Source organism: Athene cunicularia, assembly GCF_003259725.1.
Source record: "Athene cunicularia isolate RWA chromosome 11 unlocalized genomic scaffold, athCun1 chr11_part1, whole genome shotgun sequence".
Classification (NCBI taxonomy): Eukaryota; Metazoa; Chordata; class Aves; order Strigiformes; family Strigidae; genus Athene; species Athene cunicularia.
In genome coordinates this window covers 18,456,301-18,459,785 of record NW_020799113.1, presented here as the reverse complement: position 1 = coordinate 18,459,785, position 3,485 = coordinate 18,456,301, and the positions used below count along the sequence as shown (strand labels likewise).

General features: G+C 63.7%; 1 protein-coding gene across 1 annotated transcript in view; it reads right to left on the bottom strand.

The window, feature by feature from the left end:
• Positions 1–3,466, bottom strand: part of FUK (fucokinase) — a 7,192-nt gene extending 3,726 nt beyond the window's left edge. Inside the window, 13 exon segments of the mRNA XM_026856651.1 lie at positions 1–47; positions 50–170; positions 328–395; positions 473–643; positions 1,119–1,217; positions 1,324–1,451; positions 1,697–1,838; positions 2,038–2,157; positions 2,247–2,327; positions 2,477–2,574; positions 2,861–2,933; positions 3,135–3,260; positions 3,377–3,466. The exon segment at positions 1–47 is cut by the window's left edge and continues 221 nt beyond it. Of these exon segments, the coding sequence (XP_026712452.1) occupies positions 1–47; positions 50–170; positions 328–395; positions 473–643; positions 1,119–1,217; positions 1,324–1,451; positions 1,697–1,838; positions 2,038–2,157; positions 2,247–2,327; positions 2,477–2,574; positions 2,861–2,933; positions 3,135–3,260; positions 3,377–3,379 (1,277 nt within the window). The 5' untranslated portion in view covers positions 3,380–3,466.
• Between the last annotated feature and the right edge of the window lie 19 nt (positions 3,467–3,485).

The following is a 3,485-nucleotide window of genomic DNA, read 5'->3' as shown; positions in this document are numbered from 1 at the left end:
AGGCCGCTCGCCAGCGAGCCAGCCGCTCGCCAGCCACCACTGACGGGGCCAGCAGCCACAGCACGTCCTCCAGCCCCAGCGCCTCGCAGGCGTGCAGCACTGGAAAGAGCCGGGCACTGAGCAGGCAGCGGCTCCTCCGCGGCATCTCGGCATCCCAAAGGTCCCCTTCCCTGATAGAGGGAGAACACATCAGCACCGCCCCGGGGCTTGAGGGCACCTTCCAGGAGGTGAAAGCGGGACACAGGAGGGAGTTGGGGGGATGTGACACCTCCCATTGCAGCCATCCCCAGGTGAACTGGTCTCCCCGTCCCATCCCATGGCACCTACCGTATGCCCGTTCGACAGAAAAACTCAGCCCACGGCGCGTTCAGGTAGGTGGCCTCTTCAGCAGGGCTCTGCAGGGGCACGGAGGGGCCAGTTACACCCAGGCTTCGCGGGGAGCCTGGCACCAGCTCAGCACCCCCATACGTACCTGCCAGTCATCAAGGCGGCCGGTCAGAGTGAAAACACGGCAGGGCAGGTTGTGCAGCTGGATGTGGTGGCCCTGCAGGACAATGTCACGCAAGGGACAGCCCCGCAAGGCTGGTGAGGAGCCTGTGGTGAGGCCTGAGAGGAGGCAGCCAGGACCGATCTCCAGGGGACCCTGGGGAAGAGGGAGCAGGGCCCTGAGTGGCATGGCTGGCCCCAGAGCACCCCCCAAACCACAGCCAGATCCTGACCTCAGAAGGGAACAACCACCCCAGGAGACAAGCTGGGTCCAGCAAGAGCCAGGTGCCTGAGGGGGACACTTGGCTTTGTCAAGGGGCTGCAGGGACAGAGACTGCAGAAATTCAGAGCAGGTGACAGCCCCCAGGGCTCACAGCCATGACAAAGCCCCCAAGGAGAGGGTCTTCCCTGGTTCCCAGGGAGGGACAGCCCAGCGGTGACAGCCTCCTACCCTGGCCTGGGGAGGGTGACAACCACTAAGATTGCCAGCATCAGCCAAAAAGAAGCCCCAAAGAGAAAGGGCACCCCAAATCTCACAGCCGTGAGTCCCCCATCCCAGCTAGGGCCACCTCACCCTGCTGCCGATTCAGAGCACTGAAAACTCAGGGGTCACCCACACCCCAGCCACGTGCCTGGAGGTGACAGTGCTGGATGACGCTGCCGGCTGCCAGATGCACGGCTCCTTCCAGCAGGCAGTTGGTGACTGAAGAGCCATCCTCCAGGAGACAGGGCTGCTGCCGAGGGCACAGAGGCATGTGGGACTGGGGTCTGGCCACACAGCCCGGGGCAACCCCCAAAAAAACGTGTGAGAGCAAGGCTGGGGATGGAAGGACATACATCCACATGGGAATGGGCTGTTTTGCAGAAGCGGAGGTGGCTGGCAGAGCCGGGCAGGAGCGTCAGGCTGCGGATGTGGTCACTTGCAGAGGTGGTCATGTAGTCGTAGGACGCGCTGGGAATGCAGGCTGGAGTGGGGGGCAGGAGAGCTGTCAGCGCACCAACGACAAATGTGGGTGTGCCTGACACCCGTGTGAGTCAAGGGCATCCAGGCTGGACATCCCCAGTTGAAGGGGTGTGGAGAGAAGACCTGGGGAGCTGCAATTGTAGGGAGAAACAGCCGGGTGCCAGGCCCTGACCACCCCATCTCTCCCCACATAGGGGAAGAGGGCTCAGGGTGTGTGTGGCACACACCTGCCGCAGCATCACTCACCCACGCTAAGAGGGAAGGTGTGGAGAGCTGTCCACAGTACGGAGCGGGCACTCCTCACACTGGCGTCACTGCCACCCTTCACAAAATCCTCCTCCGTCATCCCCCCTGCCATGCACAGCACGATGTCGAAGAAGAGGGAGAGCTGGGGAAGAGAAGGGACCTGCTGGGTGCAGCCAGGCTGGCCAGTGCAGCCACCCTGACCCCCACCCTGCTGCTGAGTGCTCCCGTCCTGCCACCTTTCCCACCCAAACCTGGCAGCGTGGGGGCAAACAGGCCCTAGAGAGATGCCCAGCAGCAGCACCCATGGGGAAAGGGTCCTCTTCCCTGTGAGGGGCTGTCACCTGGATGGGTGGTGCCCCTGAGTCCAGCCCCATGTAGGTGCAGGCGTCCAGAGGAGGGATGACGTGGGTGGCCAGAAGCTGCTCAGCAGCATCCGAGGAGAAGAAAACCACCCCGCAAACCTGCCAGGGCACAGGGGGGCTGAGGCTGCATCCATGGTGACACAAGGGATGGGGCTGGCAGGGCCACTGCTGCCCGAGTCATGCCGTACCAGCGGGACGGTGCCATCAGGCCTTGCACACTGCTGGATCTGGGCCTCTGTGCCTTTGTAGATGATGTCACGCACCAGCCCCTGGGAGCAAGACCACCCCGATGAGCTCTTCGGGGAGCACCAAACCAAGCAGCCATGGCAAGGCTGGGACCTCAGCACCCAAGGGGCTGAAGGGGCGGGGGCCCCTGCGCCTCCAAGGGATGCTCCTTGAAGGGGGAACTGTTCCCAACCTGCTCATCAGTGAGGTAGACCCCATGGTTCCTGGCATATGCCTGGCTCCCAGGCACTGCGATCACTCTGACACCCTGGAAACCGCCCCAGTCAATCCCTGGGGAGATGGACAGAGACCAGTGCCCACTGGGACAGTGAATGTACCTGCACTGGGCACAACTGCCTGAAAATGGCCCACAGCAGAGAGAGTGACAGCAGCGTCCAGCCTCAGCCATCTTGCTGTGGGCACAACAGATGCTCCCAATTACACAAGGCTCAGCAACACCCGAGCATCCACACCCTCATGGGGTCATGACACAGGCTGAAACAGCTGTGCCACTGCAAGCTCTGACTGCTGTCCCAAGCCAAAGCAGGTGCTAGAGGCAAGGCTGGCACCCACTCACCTGGGGCCGAGGGCACATTGAGGAGCATGTCAGTGCTGCAGACCCACACGCCAGGCGGGGAGCCCACACAGAGCTGTCAAGAGAAGGGACACGTGCCCAGGGATGGCACGGAAGGGGCTTGGCCCTCACGGGGCAGCCAGCACCCTTCCCGCCGTGCTGGGAGCCTACTGAAGGCACCCTGAAGGCTTCAGGGGGAGCCGAACCCTCCCCCAGGCCAAGGTGCCCAGCATCGCGTGACAGGAGCCCGGGGCCCCATCCTGCAGACCACACAGACCCGGTGTGTCATGGTCCCCAGCAGGCTGTCTAGGTTGCAGACCAGAGCTTCAGCCAGGGCGCCAGGCTCCTCCACGGGCAGACAGGTGAAGGCCCGGCCACAGTCGTCAAAGGAGAAGTCACGGCCCTGGCGGGATGGGGAACGCGGTGGGGGGGTCACAGGGAGGGAGAGGATGGGAGGCAGCTCCAGCTCCCAGCCGTGCGGGGGAGCGGTCCCAAACCGGGCTGCATGTCGGCTCTCACCATGTGCAGAATGAGGATGCAGGCTTCCCTCAGGACGTCGGAGCTCACCACCTGGGAGGGCAGAGCAGGGGACACTCGGCGAGGGGCCGGAACAGCCGTCCCCCCCCCA